The 25766-nt window shown below is 38.3% G+C and overlaps 2 protein-coding genes across 6 annotated transcripts in view; one reads left to right on the forward strand and one right to left on the reverse strand.

Annotated features, from left to right (window-relative positions):
- Positions 1 to 16098, reverse strand: part of traf2b (Tnf receptor-associated factor 2b) — a 37068-nt gene extending 20970 nt beyond the window's left edge. For 2 of the 4 annotated variants that reach the window (XM_077206361.1, XM_077206364.1), the window contains exons 1-2: positions 16028 to 16098; positions 4641 to 4861 (exon numbers count right to left, since the gene is read on the reverse strand). In XM_077206361.1, coding sequence (XP_077062476.1) covers positions 4641 to 4861 — 221 coding nt within the window. In that variant the 5' untranslated portion in view covers positions 16028 to 16098. Of the gene's footprint in view, positions 1 to 4640; positions 4862 to 11596; positions 11714 to 15641; positions 15659 to 16027 lie in introns of those variants that run through there. The other 2 variants (XM_077206363.1, XM_077206362.1) reach the window with 2 other exon arrangements.
- Positions 16099 to 16157: 59 nt separating this feature from the next.
- coq4 (coenzyme Q4 homolog (S. cerevisiae)) lies at positions 16158 to 24875 on the forward strand. Of its 2 annotated transcripts, none has more exons than XM_077206371.1 (7): positions 16158 to 16276; positions 19743 to 19889; positions 20599 to 20695; positions 21566 to 21668; positions 21752 to 21881; positions 22164 to 22257; positions 24153 to 24875. In XM_077206371.1, the coding sequence occupies exons 1-7, from the start codon at positions 16198 to 16200 to the stop codon at positions 24343 to 24345; spliced, it is 843 nt and encodes a 280-aa protein (XP_077062486.1). In that variant the 5' UTR covers positions 16158 to 16197; the 3' UTR covers positions 24346 to 24875. The 2 variants fall into 2 exon arrangements, with proteins under 2 accessions (XP_077062486.1, XP_077062487.1); XM_077206372.1 differs by having other exon boundaries at positions 16168 to 16276; positions 19699 to 19889.
- The last annotated feature ends 891 nt before the right edge of the window (positions 24876 to 25766 follow it).

The following is a 25766-nucleotide window of genomic DNA, read 5'->3' on the forward strand; positions in this document are numbered from 1 at the left end:
AGGCCATAAGGCCCAAAACCCTCTGAAATGTTCTGAGCGGCCTGTGAGAGCCCGCTTTGAACGACGTCGCTAGCTGCTGAATAGTAAGGGTCTGGCGAGAGCCGCGCTTTCATTTGTCTCGAGTCTATAACTGTTCCCAGTAAGACTGTATGCTGGCTGGGAAACAGCGTGCTCTTTGCAAGATTGATCCTGAGACCCAGGCATTCTAGATGGCTGAGGAGTAGGGGTGGGCGATATAGCCTCAAAATTCTATCACGATATTTCAAGAATATTTGCGATAATGATATTTATGACGATATAGACATTTTTTTTGTTGTTGTTGAAAATTTTCTTATTATGTTTATCTCGCCTAAATGTTTGCTCACTCATTGCGTTTTTACAATGTGGTAATTTTGTTGTTAAGAGTTTATACAACACAAAGAAGCTTGATTTCAATCTTTGAATTAAATGTTAAATGTGTGTAGGTCTAACACCAGTATTCAGAAATACTACAGAAACATAATAAAGTAATCAAATGTAAAATAACACATAGTCTTTTAGTTCTGTTTCCTGATTAAATTAAATACATAGGCTAATAATTCTCATTCATTACAATTAAAGCTATCTTTTGTTGTTTTGACGATAACATTAATGACAGACGCATAGCCTATGCCTGCTGTCACTTTTACAGCTAGTGCACGGATCCATTGCTGTTTTCATTATACTGTCTGTCACACTGTCACATGCGTTTTATACATAACCGACTGTGTTTATGAGTATACTTACCAAGACCGGAAGTTTTACACAATTTTGCGTTTTTCCCCCCATTAAAGCGATATAATCCGCGAAAAATAACTTTAGTTTCTCGCGAGCTGTAGGCTACTCTATGTATGCACGCAGTGCAACTCTCTCAGAGAGTGCGCGAGTAGCTTACTGGATAGTTTAAAACCGCTTGAATGTTTAAACTGATAAGAATTAAGAAGACTTGATTATAAACTTTAGTTACGATGCACTGATGGCCCGATTGTGCAAGAGACCATTCAGTCATGTCCCGACTCCTAAACGCGCGCGAGAGAAGACGCGCGTCGGCAGCCCCGCTGAACACTCAAGCAGTTTGTGAAATTGCTAAATCGTCATCGGAGGCTGACAGGCTGCTCTCGCGCTCAGACAGGTGTTGTTGTTGTGCGTGCTAGGGAACGTTAAATGCGCCATATGTCATTGCGTCGCTATATCATTGATATCGCGATATGACACTTTTTTATCATGTAAAAATGTATACCGGTATTATCGTGGACGGTATGATATGGCACAGCCCTACTGAGGAGCCAGGATCCGTGTGTTAGCAACTCACTCTCTGATTGGGCTAGGACGTGCCAATCGTCGAGGTAGTTCAAGATGCGCATTTCCCGCTGTCTCAGGGGAATAAGCGCAGTATCCATGCATTTTGTGATTAAACAAGGTGCCAGAGACAGACCGAACGGTAGGATTGTATATTTATAAGCCCGTCCCTCGAAGGCGGATCTCAAGAATGACCTGTGGTGGTGGGCTATTTGCGGCATTTGAAACAAACGCTGTTTAGAAAATTTGCTCTTTCAGCTTCTAGAATTGTTAAAACCTCAGGAAGAATAGCTGCTTCTTAATGGAGTAGCTAATGGGGATCTAAATAATAAACAATAAAAAAAAAAGAGTGTTGCGACGGCGAACACACAGAAGTACCCGAAAAGGATACAAGACTTCTCTTTAACCGGATGGCCTCAGGTTAAGAACGATTCGGGGGAAGGCGGCGCCGAGTTGAAGGTGGTCCGCTGATCAGACCGCAGCAGGGGCTCGTCGACAGCGAAGGCTCGGAGATCAGCGAAGAAGGTGTTCGCTGAAGGAGATTAAATCTGATTCTATGGCAAAATGGTCTGCTCATATAGGCATAAGTCACGACCATTCTGACGGGTTCTGACGCGCCCCCGGCACTAAGCGACCCGATTGGTTTGCGCATCTCAGCCGCTTTGCCATAGGTTCGTGCAGTTGCTGCAGCACAGCCCATGAGCGAGCTAGATTCTCTGCTCTGTGCAGCTGCACTGCGTTTTAAAATAATGGCTTCAATATACTGCCATTACACGATAGGCTGAGGTGCCTCACGTGATCCAAGTTAGCCATTACGCTTTCTCCAATGGTAAGAGATACAGACCCTCTCATCTCCCTATAGTAAGACAATCTCTGGTACTTCTCATATCTGTCCTGAATATGTCCCCTATCGATAACACTCAATTCAGGTTTTCAGTTTCTACTAATGAGCTGTCAGAGATGATGTGTTGAATCAGGTGTGTTAGATGAGGAAGTTATACAAAATGTGTGGTGGTTGGGTAATGCATCGGGTGATGACTGAGGATGGGTGTGACAGGGACCTTATGTTCTTACATGTTTTGTTAATAAGTATCAAGAAGAAATAAGCCTTCATTTTAAAATTTGTATTACTCCACTGGTAAATTGCTAGAATTTAGAAAAATAGCTTTTTTTTGGCATGCTTTTCAAACAGCAAATTTAATTCACAGTCATGGACAATTAATTAAACCACTTTTGAATTTATTTAAAATTTTGTCATTCTAGTACGAATGTTACAAAGTGGGTAATAAAATAAGCATTCATTGATAAATAACTATAAACACAGCATTAGTTGTGTAACTGGGAACAGTTCCCTTAAATCCTGATGTACTCTTACATCATAAGAATAATGGCATCTACGCTAATTTTAGTGTCTTTGTTTATCCCAAGGTTTTCCCGCAGCCTGCCGGATACAGGCCGTTTCCAGATCTGACGAAGGACCTTCGCCTGGACCCGATGACAATGCAGTGCTGAAGTGCCAACTAGCCTCTCCCTATGGAGGATCCCTATACCACTCTACAGATAAAGCGTTGTGGAATTTTCGGTTCGCGTACCTACCCGAAGTGATAAAATAAAATAAAATTCTGCATCAAAATTTATAGGCAAGACAAGTAGTTTGTTTAGGAATGGTTTGTAGGGAATTACAAACCTGCGCACATATATTCAAACGCACATAACTATAGAATCAATTCTTAATGTGCATGTGAACGCCATCAGCGCCCATCACAGATTCGCGTTTAGAGAGAACAGTGTCGTCTTAGCGACCCCTAATTTAATAACAAATGATAATTTCGACGGAAGTGAATCAATCAAAACTAACTTTAGCTGGAAAAATCATTATTCAAGAACCACTATAAAACCAAACCAATCTCTGTTACCTTAAATTATATATTTATCTCTGTAAAAAGCTGCTTTGAAACAATCTACATTGTTAAAAGCGCTATATAAATGAGGATGACTTTTCTTGACTAGTTATCTAGTATTATAGTATCTAGGGCTGTCATGATTACTCGATTAAATTCGAGTGCTCAGTTTAAAAAAGTGTTTGACTGAAATTTACCCATGTACGTGGCGCTTTAATATTTACATATATACACCTTACGCGTTTCTTCCAGTGGCTCAGAGCGGCTCCATTCAAAGTAAATGCTGCACCTCAAGAACTCCGTCTCTGCATGTGCTGTTTGTTTGTGTTTCCAATAATGTGCATTTGGGAAAGCATATGAAGTTTGACGTGCTTTGTGTTTATTGCAAAATGTTGCACTTTTATCATTAATTACATGTCTGGAGCTTGTCTCGACAGCTCGGTTAACAAACTCCATCTCTGCATATGTTATTGTAGAGTTTGGGCATATGTAGAGTTTGGGCTGCTTATAACGTTCATCTAGGAAGGCAATGTGTGCAATTTCATCAACACAGGAGAATACATCAATATGTTTCTAAATATGCAAATTGTTGTTCATCACAATCTCAAAATAAAAGTTTAAAACCTCGCTCTGAGTTTGCTTGTTTTGATGTCCACATGTTATTGTTTAAGAAATTACAGTGGCTGTACCATTTCTACCATAAAGAGTTGGACAAATATTAAATATTAAGTAGACATTTGAATAAATGTTGATAGTCCAATATTAAAGGAGGATTTGATCATGCTGTAAAGTGTAACAACAACAATCACCTTCAGCAACTGTGTCTTCAACAACTGTCTTCAGCAAGGCCGTTGGGGGCCTTAGCAGGCATTTGTTATTAAAAGTAATGTAAATAACTTGATTATGTTTATATTAGGCATTTTAAAAGTGTTGTTCAATAAAATCTTATGATTACTTGCTTTTGATACTTTATTTTAACAAATTATTATTGCCTGCTTGTTATTACATATGTAATTTAAGTCATTTTAAAGGTATATTTTTATTACCACAAAAAAGGTTCTGATTACTCAATTTATCGTCAAAATAATCAACCAATTACTCGATTACCAAATAGTCGTTAGTGACAGCCCTAGTTGTATCACATAAATATTTGTCCTAATAGGATAACAACTAAATGTTGACAATAATTATAGCCAAATGACTGACACCAAGGTAAAGCTCACCAAATATCCACAGAGGCAGTATATCCAGATGCAAGGAGAACCCTTTGGGTTAAGAGGCAAAAGAGTGGATGAACATCAAGCAAAAGGAGGGATTTTTTCCAACTAGCTACAGTGCAGTGGTAGATTAAAGAGATTGGGAATGTCCATGGAGAGGGTGGCAATTAATGCAGAGCATGAGGCGAAGGGTTGCCCTGGGTACCTGGTGAGTTGTTTGAAACAGAACACACAGAAGCGATGTCCACACTGTGCTTGGAAAGGTTTCCTAAGAATCTCTTTGCATTGCTGGCATTGATATTTTGGTTCCATGGACACCGACAACACTTCTCGAGATATCCCAGGCAATGTGGAGTCCAAAGAGGATGGTAAAGATGGACGTGCCATTGCCTTCCATTTACCCACAGTGCCAGCAGTGCTTATCATCTGTAAAAATGTAGAGCACAACTTATCAGAACAACAGAACAAAATAGTGTAAAGTCAACATGAAATTACATTTACAACACATTTTGCTTCCATCATATGACATATTTAGTGAAGACCAAAATGTTAATTTACAGTTGACTAAGGAGGGCTACGCCTGATACATCTTCAGTCCCCACTTTTTCTTTTTCAGATCTACTGCTGTTTGCTTTTGTTACCAATTGCCTTTATTACATTAACTGATGTTAAATTACTGCATTAACTATTAGAAAATATTAGCACGCCTACATTTTTAATGCAGTTGTAAAATGTGGGTGTTGTAAAATGCAGTCTACGGTTGTTATAAAAAGTGCATTAAGCCACAAAAGAGCCACTGTTCCCTATCAAGGCAACTCGCGTTGCGTCGAGATTGACGCTGTGGGAATGCGTGATTGTAGAGATCGACCGATTCATTGGTTTTGCCGATTAATCGGCACCGATAGTTGATTGGTGCAACTATCGTTATCGGTAAAAATCCACACCGATAGTTTTTCCGGGTTGCGTCCGTTGCTGGAGCGGCTGAGAACTGTGCGGAGTCATTACACTGTACAAGAGCGATGGGAAGAGACCGCTGGCATTATACAGAGTGAGAGCGGCCTCTAGAGGACAAATAAACTATCACTGGCTGAGTTGTTTACGTTAGCACGTTAGGCTGCGTGCAGCAAGGAGAGAACAGCACAGCGGTTCAGCACAGAGGGAACAGCACAGAGAGCGCTGACACTTCAGACGCGCATTTCAAACACCGACAGCGAAACGGTATAAATACATAACACTAAAGTATATTGCCATATCATTATAAAGTAATTAATTTGTTGACTAGATGCTGCATCAAGAGAGAAAGAACAGAAGTATGTTTGCCGTCAAGGCTGAGAGGACTCTAGCATTAGTACCTCAGTCAAGTGGTTTAAACAATGTGACAAAAACACACGCAGATATGACCCAAATGTTTTATGTTGCAATTGTTACCATCTATTTGCATTATTTTATATCCAGCTGGTCACTTTTATGCATTCTGTAGCCGACAAAGTTGCATATTTAAAACTAGTGACGTGATTGCTTTCTCAACATTGATATGTTCATGTAAGTTAGCCGACAGACACATAAACAAATCAGAAACGCGTTCGATTTAAGTTCTTTTTTTTATCACTACCATACATCTTGTTATTTTGATTAGATAATCATCAAGTGTTCTAAAATAGAAGCAAATAAAGTGAGAGACCATACATAGGCTATATTACGTATATGTAATATAGGTCTTTAATAAATTTGAATGGCCATTTTTAAGAATGACTCTTTGGAATTATATGAAATGGTAACACTTTACAATAAGATTCCATTTTTAGCATTAACTAAGGTTAATAAAAGTTGTAGAAGTATTATTCATTTTTTAGTTTGTTAATTTCAACATTTACTAATGCATTTGAAATGGAGTTTTAATTCTTATTTTATCTGTTATTACCTTAGTTAATGTACTATGAACTAACATGAATGATAAAGGTTAAATTGTATTGCATAATGCAAAAAGTTCATGAAAACTAGCTAATACATCCTTGTGAACAAATGCGACTTGCAAAGTGTTACCTATGAAATTTACGTATGTTTCTAGGTTATAGCTAACGAAACTTGTAATATTTAATGTTTAAATTATATTCTATATAGAGTTCGTTCTGTAGAACTTCTTATTTTAATATATTCATATTTATATATTTATTTAATTCAGCACATTTCAGTTCAGCACTGTTTTACTTGTGAGTGTTATGTTTGTTTTTAATCCAGGATCCATTTAAAAAAACATCGGTCGAATTATCGGCATTTACGGTCAAACCTAAATATAGGTATCGGTAAAATCCACTATCGGGCGACCTCTACGTGATTGTGCCGTAAAGCACTTGTGAAATCAGTCCAATGGCGTTTAGGCGGGTGACGTCATGGCAGGAAGCTATAAAGCGCACCCCGACCAAACATTGTCAGCTTCTGTGTATTCAGCAAGCACTCTGTGTGAAACTGTCTCTGTCTTTTTAGTGTTGTTTGTCCACAAGGATATTATATATCTAGACAGAAGTATAATGGCAAGCAAACAGCATTGGATTGTGTGTTCCTCCCTGCCCTCGTTTCATTACTAGTGGGGATAAATGCGATTTATGTGTTGTTTGTTTGGGAGTACAGCATGCACGATCAGCTCTAGTAAAAGGGGGCTGACAGTGTTCATTCATAAATTCTCGACGTGTTACATATGCACCATCGAGAGTTTTAGCTCTGCTCCTGTTGGCTTTCTTCTCGAGGGAAGCAAATCAATAAAGATTCTTTTTCGCCCAGATCTCGCGTTTGCCGAGGCAGCGCGTAGATTACGGGTTTGCAATAAGAATCTAGTGGCTCAGATCTCACGTTTTCCGAGGTAGAGCGTAGATTATGGGTCTGCATCTGTGCAATAAGAATCTAGTGGCTCGGATCTCGCGTTTGCTGAGGCAACGTGTAGATTATCGGGGCGCAATGTATGCACAGGGAACTGAGCAGATGGGAATTTCTCTTTCACTCTTTCTCTTATAATTGTGTGCAAACTAATTGTGTGTTTGCTTTTTGTGTTGATTATAATATTTAATTTTGAGAAATTAAATGTGTAGCGAACAGGACGGCCGAAGGACGTGAGAGAACGGCGCGAGGCCCATGATGCGATTGCTAATGAGCAACACCTGTGAAGCACACCGGTCTAGCATCTCTCATGGAGGAGCGGAAGCATAAAGGAGGAGCGACGACGTTGATGATCGAGGGAGGAACAGGCATGTGTTTTGTTTTTGTATTTTATTTTAGCCAGCAGTCGTCCGCGAGGGGCTGCTGGCAGTTCTTTATATTTATTTTTGGTAGCCAGCAGTCGTCCGCGAGGGGCTGCTAGCGGTATTTTTGTTTGTTTGTTTTATTTTAAATAAAGTTTATTTAATTGTTCGCCGGTTCCTGCCTCCTTCTTCCCTGAACATTGCTACACTGGTGCCGAAAACCCGGGAAGAGGGAGGAACGCTGTCAGAGAGTCCTCGCCGCTGTGGGGAATCCGTGGTGCCATCGAGCATCGAGTCGCCGCCGCTCGCCGTGGGCCGGAGCCTGCTGCCATCCGCCGGGCAAGGGAGGAGCAGGGAGCGGGGGACTTGCGGCCATGGACGCTCGAGGCGGTGCGCTAGAGTGAGTTGTCGGGGGGACGGCCGAGCTCGCTGCCGGCCGCCTTGGAGTTGGAGGGGCGGCTGCCGTCCGGGAGGGAGCGGGGGAGTCGCCGCCACTCGCCGTTATTCCCATGGTCGGCGTCCAACTTCTTAGAGGGACAAGTGGCATTCAGCCACGCGAGATGGAGCAATAACAGGTCTGTGATGCCCTTAGTTGTCCGGGGCTGCACGCGCGGCACAATGGGCGGATCAGCGTGTGCCTACCCTGCGCCGAGAGGCGCGGGTAACCCGCTGAACCCCGCTCGTGATCGGGACTGGGGATTGAAACTGTTTCCCATCAACGAGGAATTCCCAGTAAGTGCGGGTCATAAGCCCGCGTTGATTAAGTCCCTGCCCTTTGTACACACCGCCCGTCGCCACTACCGATTGGGTGGTTTAGTCAGGTCCTTGGATCGGCCCCACCGGAGCTCCACGCTGGGTTCTGGCGGAGCGTCGAGAAGACTATCAAACTTGACAATCTAGAGATAGTAAAAGTCGTAACAAGGCCGTCGTGAGACAGGTTAGTTTTACCCTACTGATGTCCGTGTCGTTGCAATAGTAATCCTGCTCAGTACGATAGGAACCACAGGTTCAGACATTTGGTGCGTGTGTTTGGCTGAGGAGCCACTGGTGCGAAGCTACCATCTGCGTGATTATGACTGAACGCCTCTAAGTCAGAATCCCGCCTAGAAGGAACGATACCGCAGCGCTGCGGGACTTTGATTGGCCCCGGATAGGGAGAAGGCGAGGAAAGTCGTCCGTGACCGGAACTGGGGGGCAGCCGAAAGAGCGTCGCCCCTCTCCCCCTTATCGCACCTCAAGTTTGTGGAGAACCCGGTGCTAAATGACTCGTAGACGACCTCACGACGGTCGCCGAGGGAAACGGAGACGGAAGCACGAGGAGCAACAGATCGAGAGAGGGGAGAGAGGAAAAAAAATAATTGGTCCGGTTCCCACAACGCGCTGCCATCTGGTCCCCAACAAGCCCATATCTTCATGTTCGCCCGGAAACGTAGCGTAACTGGGATGCTCACCCCCTCTGAGGAGGGTCTCGGAGCAATCAGTTCAGCTGTTCCCTGCCGGTTCGCCGCTTCAGGGCACCGATTCGGTTGCTTGAGTAACACCTAGACCAGTCTTGAGAGACTGTAGATTTTTTGGCAGCGTGGGAACTTCTGCCAAACATATCTCAACAGAAGGTCTAACAACAGAGTGTTGGTTCCCAAGCCCCAACTAAAAGATGGGTGTCGGGCTGGTGCTCTCAACCGCAGCCTTCAAGGGGTAAGATGGATCTGAGGACCATCATTATTTCCAAGAAGGTTGCTGGGAAAAGGTAAATATATATTTTTTTTAAATAAATGCTAAATTGAAATTGCGATTCTCCAGATTTATCTAGAGTCGCGCAGCTCTACATGCGTGATATTGTTATCATGGGCACTTCAAAATACCGTGAATAATTATTTATTACAAATTATTCTGCATTTTAGAAAGTATTTTAAAGGAGACCTATTATGCAAAATTCACTTTTGCATGGTGTTTGGGCATAAATGTGTGATGGCAGTGTGTGTACACAACCACCCAGCAGTGATAAAAATCCACCCGCTCCTTTTTTTTTAAATCCCCAGAAATCATAAGCAGTGTCTCCCAACGATCTGTTTTCAGAATGTGGCTTTAGTGACGTCACTAAAGCCACAGGCCCCGCCCACGAGTGTTGACAGACACTGCCGTTCTCTAACATAGAACCGCCCTGATCGAGTTCACAGCGAGTTAAGAGTTGTACACATCCGCCATTGCTGCACTGACGAGAATGTCTCCCAAGTGTTGTCGTCTAGCTGGATGTATTAATCCACATAGCTCTGTTTATTTACTGGAGCGATAGGCCTATATGGGATGAATATAGTATCAAAATGATTAACACGTGCAAGCACACTTATCAATGAACTTGATACATGTTGCAGAAATGTTTTATCCATGCCTTTCAACTTGCGTGTGCAAAATTCAAAATTGAATGAATGTGTAGCAATTTGTACAAATAGAGACATTTTTGTGAATACAAATGTTTTCTTTTGTATTAGTGTATCATAATTTGTGCATGCAACAAAGAAGATGTGCATGTGTGGATCAGGTGACGCGCGTGCATTCATTGAGTTCTTTTCTGAGTCGATCTCATTTGATTCATTTGGATTTTGAGACTTTCTTTTTGCTGTTTTTAAGCATTTCACAACCCACACACAAACAACTACAAATGAATAGGCCTGGTGCTAATTATTAATGTGTGCACAACTACCCATTTATTTGACAAATTCACAAATGTGCGTCGCTACATTTAAAATAATACAATACAACTTGTGTGTACAAAATCCAGAATCACATGAATGTGCAGCATTTTGTACAAATAGAGACATAGTTGTTAATACAAAACCTCAATTTTGTATTAATGTACGCCAGAATTTGTGCATGCAACAAGTAAGATGTGCATTTGTGGATGAGGTAACACGCGTGCATTCATTGACTCGTTTCTGAGTCGATCCTATTTGATTCATTTGGATTTTGAGACTTTCATTTCGCTGGTTTCGCCTTGCACGATCCACACACACTGTCTGAGAAAACTACTACCACTAGATGGAAGTATTCTGCTAAAACAGACAACGGCAGCGTAATCAAGCGTGATCCCCATTTAAACCGCTTAATGTGAGTGATATTAAATTGAAGCACCAAATTAAGTAGGCTACACAATATAGGCCTACTACCTTATTAATAAAGCACACTTTATAGAGGCAATCAGATTATGAACAGCTCACATTAAAGCCATTATAAAACGCTTCACGTGCAATAGCGCATTGCATGTTCAATAAGGTGGAGGCAAACGATATAGCCTACAGACAAGAGCCTATGAACTCGACGCGCAACGTTTCACGTTAATGGCATTTTCCTTCCTGAGCCTGTTAAAAAGAAAAAACTTAACATGAAATTCTGCAGTTGCATTTAATTTTGCATGGGTAGGGGAGAGCAACCAGTCCGAGAGCGTAGTAAAATTTTAGGTTTGATATTCGCTACATTTTCTAAAGGGACCATCTGCAAATTCCACTCACAGTCAAAAAATATATAAACGTCCAGTCATTCATTCAAATGAACGATACCAAGGTTAGAGTAAAAGCCTAGTGGACAGACTGACTTAGCCTACTGTATGTCCAGCCAATATCTCGATTGAACAGTAACAAAAAACAATTACTGTAAATTGTTTTTCTATTCATGTTCCTAAGGTTGTAGTACGTTCCTAGTGATAGTCAGGTGAGATTTTGCATCATTGATCTGTAGTAGCCTACCAAACACCATTTTGGTGAATTACAGTAATTTTTTACTGTAAATAGGCTATATGAAGGGAGGTATTGGGACAATTTCACCTGTAGTAAGCCAGTCTAGTCACTAGGAACATACTACAACCATTTTCGATGGTCGTTACATCAGAATTGCTTCTTTGCTAATTAGTCTCTCTGTTTATCCCGAGGTTTACCGTAGTCCACCGGATCCAGATCTGATGAAGGACCTGCGCCTGAACACAACGAAAACGCAGTCCTGAAGTGTCAACTAGTCTCTCCCCTGTGAAGGCCTCATTCCCTTCCTTTTACCTCTGTACAAATAAAAAGTTATCAAAATTATTCCAGTTCGCATGGATAAGCGAAAGCAACTAAAAATTCTGAATTACGCAAGTCATTTGGTGAGGTCAATTTGTAAAGAAAGGCTGTGTCTGTGCGCACATACATATATATATACATATATAAATAATATATATATATATATTAGTGGTGGGCCGTTATCGGCGTTAAAGTGCTGCGTTTAACGTGATTCCTCGAGTTACTTGAGTTACTCGATTACAAAAATTCCTCGAGGCAAAAACTCTGCCTCGAAGCCTCGTTAAATTCCTATGTAAAATGTAATTCACTATACGCGGATCTATACTATAGCCCATGATACATTTTGAATTTATTTGGCACGATGGCGGAGAGTAAAGATGTCCATAAACGGCAGAGAATGTCTAAAGTTTGGGATCATTACATACTTAAAAAGGAAGAGAACAAGGTGCAATGTGTATACTGCGAAGTAGACCTGGCATACCACAACAGTACGACTTCAATGATTCAGAATCTGAACCGAAAACATCCACTCCATGCTCTCACCAAGCGTCACTGAAACATAACCTAAGGGTGTGTTCACAACGAACGCGAATAGAGCGTCAAATAAGCATCTATCGCGTTTAGTTAGACGCTTAAACATTCGCTCGAGTTAAAATTTTTCAACGTGCGCGGAAGACGTTTGCGTCATTCGCGACGCCCGGCGCGAATGATGCGTCTATTCGCGTATTTGCACTGACTTTGTATAATCTACTCGCGCAAATAATTAAAGTTGTGTTCGGTGTGTGAACCCCTTCACTTACACACACACACACACACACACACACACACACACAAACACACATGCACCCTCGTCTCTCTCACGCGCCAGTCAGATCAATTGCGGCAATGCATCACACATGCTTAAACTTTCATGTAGCCACGCAACAATAATTTCAGCATGCATTCACTGTATACACCGCGACGTGATGGAGGAACACATATTGTATTGCAGTCTTTGTGAGACCTTGTTTGTATGTCACGTCTTCCAAATAGTTACAGACAACAACAAAAAATGAAATTCCCCAGCCTGCTTCGTACTTTTGGGGAAGACATTTTAATTGGATACCAAAGTAATTGAGCATAGAACATTGTTGGCACTTATACTAAATGGGTAAAAATTGCAATAAATAAGCCTAGTTTTGGAGCCAAATGTTGGAGTTGGAATAAGTTTTTTTTGTTTGTTTTTTGAGAAATAAAAGCCAAATGCTTGATCATTTTACAGCCACATCATTTTCGTTATGCATTATTTGTTTTAGTTGTTTAAAAACACACAAAAAATTATCCGATTACTCGATTAATCGATCGATTAAGTGCTCGATTAATCGATTACAAAAAGAATCGATAGCTGCAGCCCTAGACTCTTATCGGGCGATAAAAAAAATATCGCCGTTAATCTATTCTCAAAGTTGGGTTGGGATCATAAAATAGCTTTTTCGAATATCGTTATATTTTCGTGCAATTCCATGTGTAGCCTATATATTTGACATAATTGACTCGCCTGTCACAGATCGCCCAGCAGGGTATTTTCCTGTCAGGGACACAAGGTGTATACTTTTACATGTTGCATTAGGCGACGGTCCTCTCGTTACTTTATTTTAATGCAATTACATGTTGTTAAATGAGTTAATTCCAAGCGCGCTGTATCTTTTTATGGGCATGAGTGATGCTAAATTTACAAATGAATCACTCTTTTGAGTCGATTCTGTTCAAAGACTTCATCAAACAAGTTGGCAGTTCTGTCTAAATCGGTTCGCGAATCAGTCTGAATGATCTGTTCAGTTCCTCACGCACTGAATCGTCTGAAGCGCGTTCAATCTCACTCGACTCGGATTCGTAACTGGAAGATTTAAGAACATCAAGAGCGTTGGATGAAGTGGCCGTGGATCTACAGTTTAGTCTAGTGAAAGCAAATCTGCACATGCATCATATTTTTGCCAGCGATGAAGATCTTTATTAGTTGAACATCTTCGTATGCTGTCTGTGAATGAATGATTTCGATTTCATTTAATTCAGGTAATACATTTTACAATCAAACAGATTATTACGCCACGATAGCACTACTAAAAAGTATGACATTATCCGTTTTTTGGACATATACATTAATTTATAGGCTACAAAAAAACGCTTCAGAGCGCCGGCACACTGGCAAAGGTTAACAGGTTAAATAAGCTACCATTGTGTACAGTTTATGAAATGAACACCCGCCATCCCGCGGTAATGTGTGTGTATTGCGCAGGGGCATAGTCACACGAATAGTTTACATTGATTGAAACTAATTTGTTTAAAAAGAAGGAGGCTATTGCCGGTAAAGGCAGGTTCACATAAAATCATTATGACATATGACATTATTTTTTTGATCTAACGAGCATCTGGTTTGGCGATGCAAAAATTCACATACCTACGCGAGGCGAACTATTCTCAAAGACATACTTTTAGTCATTATTTGGGTAGCAAACATATTCTGAATGCCTTCGGCAGAATTCAAATGAGCCATTTTAATCTAGATTAATTCCAAGATTACAGTGAGATTAATCTATGCCCAGCTCTAATATATATATATATACCTAATATAGACCAAACATGTAATACGCATGTGCATGCTGTCACCGTTTTCACAGATTCACGTTTTTGTTTATACGGAGATAATAACGTTTCTCAAAATTGTTGGCAGTGAATTAATCAAAAACTAACTTTAGTTGGACAATAACTAATATTCAAGAGCTGCTGTAAACCCAAAACAATCCCTGTTACTTTAATTTTCTATTATTACTGTAAAGCTGCTTTAAAGTAATATATATTGTTAAAAGCACTATATAAATGAAGGTTACTTGACTTGACAAATTCACTGAATGCTGCGTCAAAGAGACATTTTTATATTTTAATCTGGACTACAACATGCCCTAGATATTGATTGAAAATGTTATGATTCTTTATTATTGTTCTGTTACACTTTACAATAAAGCTCCATAGTTAACATAAACTGACAATGAAAAATACTACTAAAGCATTTAATAATATTAGTTAATTTCAAAATTAAAATCAAAAGTTGTAACTATTTAATGGACCTGAGCTGACATGAACTAACAATGATCAATTGTATTTTTTAACTAAAATTAACAAAGAATAATAACTTTTGTAACAAATGTAGCCACTGAACTAACATTAACTAATGAGACCTTATTTTTAAGTGATAACTATTGTTCTTTATTTTGCACTTTAATACACTTTGAAACATTGTTTAAAATACATTTATGTGTGTTGCTTTATTGTATTTGTGTTAAGAGTTATTTTTGTTATAATATCGTGATAATACTGTATGATATAAGCTTCAGCAATTATCGCATTATTTGAGGCAAGTACAGTTAGACACCTAATTTACAGTGTTACCTAGTTGTTTATATAAAATGATGTGTGTGTTAATTATGTCCAATTGTATTGCAATGAGTACAGCTAGCTAACTTTAGATAAATTGGCAGAGTTGTGAATTACAAATATTTAGGATTTAACACTTTTTATTAGTTTTAATATACTAAAACTAAAGCAGCTTGGCATTTATTTAACATCCCATTTTTTGGACAATGTAATTTTGACAATTAATTTAACACCCTACATAAAGTGCATAATTTGGACATGGCTATAATTGACTATAGATTAAATCTATACACTGGATAGTAAACAGTTTTTCTTTTTACCCATTGCAATTTACTTTTAGTTATTAAAACTTCCATTTTAAATGTTTTATCGTTATTATCTAAAGCTGAAGTAGGAAGCATGTTCAGCCCCGTTTAACCACATCCCATCAACTGACAGACATTTTGCGCAACTTTAAACCGCCAGCCTGATTCAGTTTAAATCATCAACTCACAAAAAAATCTCGTGTCTCACCAAAGTCATCTGTAGTCTGGGCCTAAATTGTAGCCTGCGAGTGTTCACCTTGGTGTAAACAAAATATTTTTTCCGAGTTACAACCACTAAAACATTCAAAAGATATTAATAAAACAAAATCAATAGATTAAATTAGATATGTGTAACGTTATCAAGTGCCTGAAAAGCCATATAAACCAATTTAAAAATAATAACTAGCAGTTAAAAGCAATGTATCTAGGTAGCTTCCTTAACATTACTCTCCGAGTGAGAGGGTAAAAAATGGCAACTCACTCGAGCTTGCGCACACTGTCCACACACTGTCCAACTACAGGCAACATGTCACGATTTCGGCACACTCAATGAGAATATAGAACCAACTGAGAAAAAATATTAAAGTTACTCACCAAATACTAGCAAATACTGTGGGGGGGAAAAGAACTAACCGTCAGTGTTCTTGAATCGAGTCATAAAGAATGGGCGTGGCCTATAATATACACGCCTACCACAGTACACAAACAAGCCTATCATAGGAGTTGCAAGTTCCTCTCCTCCTCGCAGTCCTTTCAACCACAACATGATGTGTGGGCTACCGGGTTATTTCCGTAGAATTTTTAAAACCTTTCGAGGATATTATTGTCGACGTTCATTTGGAGGTATTTTGAATATGTTTTTAGAGTTTAACTACTTCCATGATTGGATGTTATTTGCAAAATTGAACGGTATAATAGTGTAGACATATGTTTTATTGCAAAAATGTCTGACCTTGCATGTAACGTTAGCTCACTGGCTAACCAGTACTGTGAAACGTTAGACCAGCAATATGCTGGTCTGTCTGTCATCCAGCACAACGTAAGTTAGGCTGTTAGATTGTTTACAAAAATGTACTAGCTGAAATGCAGTGTTAGGGGTTGGCTTGAATGTCAACAAGCGACAGATTTAAACTATTTCGTACCAATTAAACTACACCAGCACCAAATATTGAATTTCGTCTAACAATCCATGTGTACGACAGTGTCTGCCGTGCTGTGTTTGATAGTTCTTTTATCTTTTATTTAGATGATTCGCGTCATCATCGCGTTTAGCTAAAAGGTGTTGAGCCTATATGTGCTAGTTCGGTGTCTAAAAAGACTTTTAAGTTTTAAAATGACTAAAAAGCAAAAGGAAATTCACAATTCAGCTACCAAAAGTATTGTCATACCTCTTAGCACCAGTGAATCTGTGAATCGTCACAACAAATTTTAAAACAAATATACAGAACATTTAATTCAACACCCCTAAACTGACTCCCCTATAATTCACATATTTGTTCAGAACATTTAATTCGACACACCTAAACTGAGTCACCTCTGTAATTTACACAAATTTTATAGATGCACCTTTTGTCCATGAAGATTTTCCTTATTAGCAGAGGTGTCAAGTCCAGGTTCAGAAAGTAAAATTCCTCCTCAGTATTTTGTTCCAATCACATGGATTTGCTAATTGGCACAGTTTTTCAGCCAGGAGATAGAACTAATTAGTGAAATCAGAGTTAATGGGTGGAATAAACATATGGCAGGACTTTTACTTTCTGACCCCTGGAGTTGACACCTCTGCTTATTAGTATGTACAAAAGTGCTAACAGATACATTAGTGCTTCATTGACGCTAGTGCCCCACAGTCTCCACATAACTAAATATTCAGCATCTTTCCTCAGAACCAATGTTAGACATGCTGCTTCACAAAAAAGTTTAAATTCCTAGATGTTTATGTTGCTGTGTGTATTATGCTTTGGTTTTCTTTCATTTTTACAGTAAAATTAGTAATAAATGTCGACCATGTCAAGTCACCTTTATTTATATAATGCTTTATACAATAGGCCACATATCATTTCAATCAGAAAAAAATTATCAGTGGTGCAATCAAAATTTAACTCTGCTGTAAAGCAGCTCTAAAAAAAGACAACTGTGTCATTGTTAATCTACAGTTCATCTAAAAAACTTAATCTATTATAGTTCAATTCAGTTATAAAGCAACTCTGCAGAAAACAGTGATGTCATTACCCAGCTCAGTTCAATAGTTGTCTAAGTGTCAGTACAGTCATATCAACAAATATTACTGAATAATAGGTGTCCCCAAACTAAGCCAAATAGTAACCAACAGCTAAACTTATTTTGAAGATGGGGGGAAAAAAATCTTAAAATAAAATGATTTTGTGGACCATTAAGATGTTTTGTATAGTGACATGATTTTCCTGGCAAGCAAGCATATATATTGTATATAAATAAATAGGCTAAATTTTGAAAAAGTTTTTATACGTCAATACAACCAATTCCAGAAAAGTTGGGGGAAAATGTCAATGTTTTCACTGGCCAAATTAATTGTATTTTGTAAATATAAACATGTTTTGATGGCTTCAACACACTCAAAAAGTTGGGACAGAGGCTAAATAAAAGTGAAAAAGATTACAGAATGTCCTAGTTGAACTTTGGAAAATGTCCACAATTAGCTGGTGAATTGGTAATAAGTGAGGGTTTCGTGATTGGATATAAAAGCATCCACCACAGACAGTTCTCAGTCCCAAAGACGAAAGCGACCACCCAGACTTTCATCTGTATTTTATCCGTCATGGTATGGGGTTGCATCAGTGCAAACAGACTGGGTGACTTGCATGTGTGTGAAGGTACCATTGATGTCAAGGCAGACATTGGGATTGCACATTTATGTCAAGGCTAGATTGGGATTGTACATTTAATGACATCAGGATTACATCTTTTCTGGAAAGCAAGACAATGCCAGGCCTCATTCACCACATGCTACAGCACAGTGATTTTGTAGACATACGTATAGAGGATGTGATTGATTGACTGCCTGCCTTCAGTCCAGATCTGTCTCTTATTGAAAATGTGTGGCCCATCATGAAAAGGAGAATCGGAAAACAATGACCACGGACTGTTGAGCTGCTGTCTTGTATCAGGCGAGATTAGACAATTCCACTTGCAAATTGTTTACTGCAACAATTAGTATCCTCAGTGCCCAAATGATTAAAAAGTGTAATTAAAAGGAAAGTTGATGTGACAGTGTTAAACAAACCTCTGTGCCAACTTTTTTGGGGTGTGTTGCAGCCATGAAAATCAAAATTTGTTTATATTTACAAAATACAATTATGTTGTCAGTGAAAACATTAAAAATCTTCTCTGTACATTTGTCAGTCAAATAAAGGTTAAAGAGAATGAACAAATGAAAGATTCTTGATTTTATTGCATTTCACAAAATGTCCCAAGTCCCAACTCTGTTGGAAATGGGGTTGTAGTATTTGTTTTTTGTTGTAATGCTTTTAAGTCACCTTTATTTATTTAGCACTTTATACAATACAGATTGTTTCAAAGCAGCTTTACGGTGATAACAGGAAAATTATGCATTTTCAGCCGAAAGCTGTTGTTCAGCTTAAGTCAGTTTAGTGTTGATTCAGTTCCATTGTAAAATCATTAATTATTAATTTAGTTAATTTTAACTATAAAGCAGTTCTGTGAAAATGATGTCATCAGCCATCTCAGTTCAGTTCTCATACAACAGCCTCAGTACAGTCAGATCAATAATATTGTTGAATATTAAGTGTCCCCAACTAAGAAAGTCAGAGACGACAGTGTCATGGAACCCAAACTCCCATCAGGGGACAGAATGGAGGAAAAAACCTTGGGAGAAACCAGGCTCATTTTTTATTTTATTTTTAAATGCTGGAAAGGACGATTATCATTATTGCATTTCAGTAAGAGGGGGTTTTAATGCAAATCATTGAGAATAATTAAAATCAGTTCCAAAAAATTATTACTATGTATTTTTTTTAGTTGTCCTAAAACAGGCTTTACTTTCTTTATACAAAATAAAAATGTTTTTTTTCCTTCTTTTGATTTTTTGTTGAAATACAACCTGTTAAAATTTAGAATTTTAAGGCATAAAACTATTTGAGTCTACATTTTATAATGAATTAAGTTTAAGCTTCATGACATTGGCAACAGAGTAATGTTGCAGGCATGATCGTTCACCACAGGACTATGGATTTAGAGTTGTTGAGTCTGTTTACTGTGATCACTTTTAGGATTTGTTCAACTTCAGAGCCATCACTCTCTCTTCTGTACTCAGTACTCACTGGACAGCAGTACACAAGCTCAGGCTCACAGCAGTACGATGGAAGGTTGTATCCTAGCCACATCCCAACGAGCTCGGTCCAGAAGGCTATATTGGCTGTAGGTTCTGGAGTGGCTGCCCTAAAGAACCCCTACAGACATGGTGAGGCTATACATGATACTGGATGATGTTAACCTATACTGTAGTGATGATTGCATATCGGATTCTTGATTACAGTTACAGTTGTTAGTTTCCTTTTCATTATTAGTGGGTGGAAAGTCCACAATTGTTTTAGTGAAACGATACTTACATTAACAACTCATTTTACTGTACATTTTACTGTAACATTCATTTTCTGGCTGCCCGGAGTCTTGAACCAGAAATGCTACAGTGATGTTAGCAGATGACACACCACCACTAGACCCAGATGGAATCTGCAGACCTTTTTGAGGGAAAACCTGCAGAATCCATTCTGTGGAATGGATTTAAATATGGAAGAATGGGGAGACATATTGTTTGTTCATATACTGAACGTACATTCAAAGTGACTATACAAATTTATTGTACAAACACAAGAGATGGGAAATGTGTAGAATGTTGTGTATGACAGATATTCCAATTCTCTGGAAATTTGCAGAGCTTTCTGTGGATAAACATATTGTGGGCAGGAAGCATGCCGCAAACTCTGTGCTGTCACACAGATGTTTTCCTTGTTTTTAAGAAAAGATTAGGTGGAAAATGTAACCAAACATCACTTTAACAGGTTTAAATGTGTTTTTTTGGTATTTCCTAAATCATGCGAGCTGGAATTCTTACAGCAATCCCCATGATTCAAAACTTGCATGTATATTAACATATTTTACCAAAACAGATATGGTTGCAGTGCTCGGGGAAACCACAGGGTACCAGGCCCTGATGAAGTTAAGGGATCGGATGAGAAATGACTCTGAAGGTTGCACTATTCTCGTGTATGTCTCATTTGTTTACTTTGACTACTGTTATCATCATACATAATGGACATCAAATCTCCTTGGTAATCCATACTGCTTTAAAGGGGGATAATTCACCCAAAAATGAAAATTCTGTCAGTATTTACTCACCCTCATGTTGTTCCAACCCCGTCAGACCTTCGTTCATCTTCGGAACAGGAATTAAGATATTTTTGATGAAATCTGAGAGCTGGATCACTCCTCCATAGGCTTCAAAAGGATTGAAACTTGCCGGCCTCGAAAAGTTATTAAAGACATCGTTAAAATAGTCCAAGTGACTACAGTGGCTCAATCTTAAGTTTATCAAGCGTCGAGAATACTTTTTGTGCGCGAAAACAAACAAAAATAACGACTTTATTTCAACTATTCATTTCCTTCTCTGTTGGCCTATTGTCAGTTAACTTGGCGTAGTGCTACGTCACATGTAGAAGCAACAGAAGCTCTACGCACAACAACAGAAGCTCTACGCTTTTACACTAGTGAACTGACTAGAGGCCCACAGAGAAGGAAATGAATAGTTGTAATAAAGTCGTTATTTTTGTTTTTTTGCGCACAAAAAGTATTTTCGTCGTTTGTTAAACTTAAGATTGAGCCACTGTAGTCACTTGGACTATTTTAACGATGTCTGTAATAACTTTTCGGGGCCTGCAAGTTCAATCCCTGAAGAAGCCTATGGAGGAGTGATCCACCTCTCAGATTTCATCAAAAATATCTTATTTCGTTTTCCGAAGATGAACAAAGGTCTTACGGGGTTGGAACAAGATGAGGGTGAGTAAATGCTGACAGAATTTTCATTTTTGGGTGAACTAACCCTCTAATACTTCCTTTATCTTCAAATTTTGTCTTTAGAGAGCGTCCAAAGATCCGCTTATCTACATTAGACCTCACTCAGATGTCTGCTTTGCCAGATGGGACTTTAGGAAGAGAGTATCTCCGTTTTCTAGAAGAAAATGTAAGAACAAATGTAAAACACACAAATTGTCATGTAACATGCGAATAGGCCAAATTAACCATTGTCATCTCACCTTTTTTCAGAGAGTCACCCCCGACTCGAGGGCTGATGTGAAGTTTGTTGACAATGAAGAGCTAGCGTATGTCATGCAACGATATCGTGAAGTTCACGACCTGTTGCATACTTTGCTTGGTATGCCCACCAATATGCTAGGTGAGAGTTTTGTAACGTAACACAAACCATGTCCACTTTTTCAGTAGCCTGGTTAAAACCAGACCCTTTTTGGTAAGTTCAGGTTTTAGGCTTTTGGTCTTGTGTAAATAAAATGCTCCATCAAAGCTGGTTTGTCACTGAAGTACATAAAGCTCAGGGCATCATCAATACATTCTCTTTTTGTGATCTTTACCATCCATTAGCCACATTCCAGACTGACAGCCAGTACACAAAACAATCTTTCATCTTTTGAATGATTTTCCTTTTATTCTTTACCCACAGGTGAGGTTGCTGTGAAATGGTTTGAAGCTGCACAGACTGGCCTGCCCATGTGTGTTCTGGGGGCAACGCTTGGACCCCTCCGACTGTCTGTCAGGTGAGTTCAATGTTCCCAGTTCATTACAAGTTTTCCAGCTCTGTGGACAACAACTGTAATATGCTGTCAATTACTTATAATTTTAAACGTAATTATAATATAAGTGCTTTAACAAAAATACAAGCTTAACATAACTTATTATAAGTAAGTGTATTACTGTCAAAGCAAGTCAACATTGCAACATATTGGGAGTCAACATTATTTTCTGTGGTAACTGGCCGAATGTTAGAGGTCTGTTGAGCTTAAAGGGGTAGTTCACCCAAAAGTTGAAATCCTGTCATCAATTACTCATGTCATTCCAAATCCACAAGACTTTCATGTTTGAAACAGAATTAAAGATATTTTAGTGAAATATGAGAGATTTCTGTTCCTCAATTAAAAGTCTATTGACCCAAAACTCGGATGGTTCACAATGTTCAATAGGAGAATGTAAAGTAAGTCCATATGAATCGAGCGGTTTAATCCAAGTCTTCCGACACGATCGCTTTATATAATGAACAGAATTAATTTAGGCTTTTATTCACATATAAACATTGATCAGTGAGCATGCATAGAGCATATGAAATATGGTTGATGAAAGTCAATAGTACTGCTTGACTCATGAGAAAAAACCTCATTGGTTCTTGCGGAAGCTTAAATGTGCTGCCATGACGTGCAAGAATTAGCCTCATTAACTTGATTGGTTATCACACGTCAAGCAAGCATGCTTGAGCTTCCATTTACCAAATTTTAGTGCTCTGTGTGCATTCGCTGATCAATGTTTATGTGAATAAAAGCCTACATTAAATCTGTTCATCATATAAAGCGTTCATGTTTTTTTTCATAACGATTTCTTTTGCGATCTCTGTATAAACATTTGAAAACCAGAGTTTTGGGTAAATAGACTTTCAATGAAGGGACAGAAATCTCTTAGATTTCATGAAACATACATTCATTTGTGTTCTAAAGATGAACGAAATGACTCAAGGGTCTGGAACATGAGTAATTGATGACAGAATATAATTTTTAAGGTGAACTAACCCTAAGTTGTAATGAAACCGGAAAATTCCTTTATGTAGATGTACAACCAATAACAAATTAATATGAGTTAAATGTTTTTAAATAGAACAGTGATCATTTGGATTGATTTTGAAGTGCTGAAGTGTTCAATTGAATCAATTGAATCATCACTTATCAATTGAAGAGTAGCTACATCTTGAATTGTAAAATAACAGGAATACAGTAAATTTGTATGTCCCCTTCTGCTGAAATTTTCCGTGATTACAACCAACATTTGTCCTCACTGAGTATTTCCCATTCATATGTTTGTGATATTACGGTTTAGTTCATGTTTCTGTTATAATATGGTTTAGTTCATGTTTCATTATGGTCTTTATGGAAGATTTCATTTGATGACACCCCAGCACTATCATTCTTGATCAGTTGTTAAGCTTTACTGGCTCTGATGTCACCACAAGTAAATTTCATATAGTATATCCTGCTGTTAATTTTCTGTCTGTGAACCAATTTAGAAAATTAATGTTCTGAAGTAAAGAAAGATATTTCTGTATCTGGGCAATTCAAAATGATGGTTATTTTAGTACATTAATTTGATTTTTAAGGTATCATTGCCTTTGTCCCATGGAAACATTTTAATGTTTGCCTTGAAAATATATGTGGATGATCAAGAATTTTCAGTCATATTTCGCCCCAAAAGAAAAATAATTATGTAGACATTTCTATATTTTTTCAATAATTTTCATGACTTATAAGCACATTTTCCTTGAAATGGCCATTTACTGTAATGCAAGAAATGTTTATATTTTGATAGAATTTGTTGTTTTGTCTTTAACATGTTTTAATCAAAAATCATAATGTTACAGTAATGAGTCAAATTTGATATGTGTTTGAGTCAGTCGTCTACAGTTGCTGGTTCAGTCTCTGGGACCTTGGGCTCTGCGCAGTGGCAGTCGTGCCAGATGTGTTCTGAGTGTCTTCTATGAACGGCGCTGGGACCAGAACCTCGATGAACTCAGACACCAGCTGAACATTGAGCCAGCCCCAGTCAATCTGATCCCATCCAGCAAGAAGACATCTTCAAACTCGTAGTACGGGAGTCTGTCTAACTGAAATAACTTATGGAAATTTTAGCTTGTGGGAGAATACTACATGCATACTATCGGTAACAACATACTTCCTCACACAAGGGGAAATAATGTCCAAAAATAAATGTCATGTAACTCTGAGAAAATACTATGGCATGCATAGTGACTCAATTAGATAATTCAGGAAGAAGATGAAGTTCTTCTGATAAGGAAGGTTTCATCACTTTTTGTTATAGGATATTAATATTAATATTCTATTAGGGCTGACCTCTGGATTGTTCATTGGTGCTTTTACTTTGGAGTTTAACCAGTGGCATCTTTTATTTTTACTCAACACAGTGATGTTCAATTTTTTAATATAATAATTTGTATATTTTAATTTATTTTATTTTATGATTCTTTTGTTAAATTATACATATCCTTCTTTTTAATTTGGCATCCAGATGAGAAAATCACAAACCTGTTTTTGCATCCATTTCAAATGTACTACAGCTTGAATAAAGTCTGTTATCTGATTGTGAACCAGAAGAAAAAGAATATTGTCCTCTGCTTCACTCTAGTGGGCAAAGTGTTTTAATCTGAAGGTGCCTGTTAGACAGTGTTGGGTAAGTTACTCTAAAAAAGTAATCAATTACTAGCTTCTACTAATTACATCTTCAACCGAATAATTAGATTACTCTATCTAAAAAGTAATGCATTACTTCTTGACACTTTACAATAAGGCACTCCAGCTGGTGATCGTAACACATACATATCATTGGGCAAAATCATTAATCTGTGCATTCTCTTTATACCACATCTTCTATGGAAGAGTGCTGGAGTCTATCCCTGCATCTCGGACCAAAGGCAGGAAAACATAGACTCCAGTGGAAAAGTGGCCAGTTCATTACAGGACTTTCTAAACCAGGTGTTTTTTATTGCTGTCTGAACATAATATGATATACATTTATTAGACATTTGCTGTTGAGTCTCAAAACTGACAACAAAGTGCCATGGACTATACAACTCATGCACAATATATGTGTTCTGAAGACATGCAGCACTTTTGTGTTTTTATTTGACGAAAATCTTCCACTCTACTGTAAGTGTAAATAGCAATATCTACATTAAGTGAAAATATAAGTATTTTCTTTGCACTAAGTGTACATTTTTGCTATATGCTATTGGTGCACATATTGGCAGATACTATTTGCACTTCACTCTATTGCAGTTTATTATAACAGTATGCAATAATAACAACATATTCATGCAGTGTATATGATTATTAAAATGGATATGCGTTGATATGCATTTGGAAAAGGGAGAACAGCGAGTTTATACAATGAAATTTCTTACTCACCAAGCCACTGATCCTGTCGTCAGTGGTATTTCTTTTGTAATTTTCTCAATCAGATATATGGTGGCCGTAGTAGTTAGTGTAAATAA

Source organism: Siphateles boraxobius, unplaced genomic scaffold (assembly GCF_051911475.1).
Source record: "Siphateles boraxobius isolate OS27281-9 unplaced genomic scaffold, OSU_SipBor_1 56, whole genome shotgun sequence".
In the NCBI taxonomy this organism is placed as follows: Eukaryota; Metazoa; Chordata; class Actinopteri; order Cypriniformes; family Leuciscidae; genus Siphateles; species Siphateles boraxobius.